The following is a 2,656-nucleotide window of genomic DNA, read 5'->3' as shown; positions in this document are numbered from 1 at the left end:
TTTGAATTTTTTATAATTTTATATATTATTGAGGTTTTTATTTTGCTGTGGTAGGAAATTAAAGATATTCCATCTTTGTGGATGCTCTTGTYGCGATATTTATAACATATCTTCTCAACCCCATGGAGGCTCTCACCTTCTTCACAATTTCATTCACCTGCGCACACCCTCTCTTACGAAACAAATTCTATGAGAATGAAAGAAACTTTAATCAAAGTTTAAGGATTTATAATGTAAAATGTGAAACCTCAATGACATAGAAGTGGGGACATGACAAATATTAATTTATGATATATATTTCGTCAGGAATGAATGATGAGATCCAGAGACCACAAAAGCTCAAGTCAACCCCTTTTGCTTCATCTGCTCATTTCGATCTCTTCCTCACTTTGAATTCAAAACCCCCAAACAAATATTGAAACAAACAATCCTTCCATAATTTGCAATGGCTGAACTCATTCTGGGTGCAATCATGGATGTGTTGTTTCAGAAGTTAGCCTCAGGTGACTTGATGAAGCTGGCTCGATCTGAAGGAATCCATTCCCAGCTGGACAAGTGGAACAACACTTTGCTCCAGATCCAAGCTCTACTTGTTGATGCAGCCAACAAGCACATAGCAAATGGAGCTGTTGATTTCTGGCTGCGTAATCTCCAGGATTTGGCTTACCAAATAGACGATATACTCGATGATTTGGCTACAGAAGCTATCCGCCGCAAATTGAATAAAGATTCTCATGCCAGCTCCAGCACCAACACAGGTAAGCTACGGAAGCTAATCCCGGGTTGTTGTACTAATTTCACCCCTCATACCATTATTTATGGTCATAAGATGAGCTCAAAGCTAGATGAGATTACGACCAAATTGCACACTCTTTTTGATCAGAAACAAAATCTAGGCTTGGATGTGAATGTTGAAAGGCCAAACAGAAGAAATAGGAGGTTGGAGGAAACTTCACTTGTTGATGTGTCCAAAGTTATGGGTAGGGAAGGGGATAAAGAGGCATTGCTTCACAGGTTGTTGGGGAACGAAGCATGTAATCAAAATGTTAGCATCGTGTCTGTAGTTGGTCTCGGTGGGATTGGCAAAACCACTCTTGCCAAACTTGTGTACAATGAAAAGAGGGTTATGGATCACTTTGAGCTCCGGGCATGGGTTTGTGTTTCTGAAGAGTTTGATGTATTTAATATCAGCAAGGCTATTTTTCAAGCTGTAGCCGGGACGAATCAAGAATTTGCTAATCTAGATCTGCTTCATGTGGSTCTTAAAGAAAGACTTTCCAASAAAAGGTTCCTAGTTGTTCTAGACGACGTCTGGAACGAAGACTATAAAGAGTGGGAACTCCTCCAAAGCCCTTTTGTGGTAGGGGCACCTGGAAGTAAAGTTATTGTGACGACCCGCAAGACCAAGGTTGCATCGGTCATGAACTCTTTTCAGCCTTATGATCTCAAGGTTTTGTCAGAAGAAGAGGCTATGTCTTTATTTGCTCAATATGCAATAGACGAACATAACTTTGACAAGCATCCAAAACTTAAATTGCATGGTGAAGGCATTGTGAAGAAATGCGGCAGATTGCCCTTGGCTTTGATAACGCTTGGAAGGATGTTGAGGACAAAAACAGAGGATGGTGAATGGGAGGAGGTGTTGAACAGTGAGATATGGAATTTGGACAATGGAAGAGATATTCTTCCGGCTCTGAGATTAAGCTACTATGACCTCCCTTCACATTTGAAGCAATTGTTTGCATATTGCTCCTTATTTCCCAAGGACTACGTGTTTGACAAGAACGAGCTCGTCTTATTGTGGATGGCAGAAGGGTTCTTGAACCAATCAAATGGAAGGAAATCGAAGGAGAGTTTGGGTCGTGAGTATTTTGAAGAGCTAAAGTCAAGGTCCTTTTTTCAGACGTCAACTATTGAGCAATCGCAATACATAATGCACGACTTGATTAATGACTTGGCCACGAGTGTTGCTGGAGAGTTTTTCTTTAGGTTGGATGATAAAATGGACACGTATGACGTGAATGAATCTTTCAAAAAGTTCCGTCATGTTTCATTTATAGGTCGAGAATATGACACATATAGAAAGTTCAAGGAATTACAAAGAGCTAGAGGATTGCGAACGTTCTTACCTGTTTCACTTAATTCCTGGTCTGGTTTCGACTTATCAAACAAGGTTCTTGCCGAATTACTTCCCCAACTACAGTTCTTAAAGGTGCTAAGCCTAAGTAAGCATTCGATCAATGAGATACCACATTCCATCGGTAGTCTCAAGCATATTCGATACCTCAATTTTTCACATACTGACATCAAACGGTTACCGGAACAAGTCAGTGACCTCTATAATCTACAAAGCTTGTTGGTTAGTGGTTGCAAGAAGTTATCTAACTTGCCCATCAGTTTTGTTAAGTTGATAAACCTACAACATCTTGACATGAGCGATACTCCAATGTTGAACAAGAYGCCCTTGGGTATCGGTGGGTTGACGGGTCTACAAACTCTAACTAAGGTCATTATTGAAGGAGGTAATGGGTTTAAAATATCCGAGCTTGAGGGTCTATCGGATCTTGAAGGTCGGCTTTCCATTGAGGGGCTTGATAAAGTGATGAGTCCAATCCAAGCAAATGATGCCAAGTTGCAAGAAAAGAAGGGTCTTGAT

At 40.5% G+C, this 2,656-nt stretch overlaps 1 protein-coding gene across 1 annotated transcript; it reads left to right on the top strand.

Moving 5' to 3' along the window:
- Positions 1–445: 445 nt before the first annotated feature.
- Positions 446–2,648, top strand: LOC112505490 (putative disease resistance RPP13-like protein 1; the record flags this gene model as incomplete). The annotated part of the gene is made up of 1 exon (XM_025109389.1): positions 446–2,648. A coding segment is annotated over exon 1 (2,203 nt), but the record flags the coding sequence as incomplete, so codon positions are not given.
- Between the last annotated feature and the right edge of the window lie 8 nt (positions 2,649–2,656).

This window comes from Cynara cardunculus, unplaced genomic scaffold, assembly GCF_001531365.2.
Source record: "Cynara cardunculus var. scolymus isolate 2C unplaced genomic scaffold, CcrdV1 Un_Scaffold_11344, whole genome shotgun sequence".
Taxonomy (NCBI): domain Eukaryota; kingdom Viridiplantae; phylum Streptophyta; class Magnoliopsida; order Asterales; family Asteraceae; genus Cynara; species Cynara cardunculus.
This window is presented reverse-complemented; position numbering and strand designations above follow the sequence as displayed.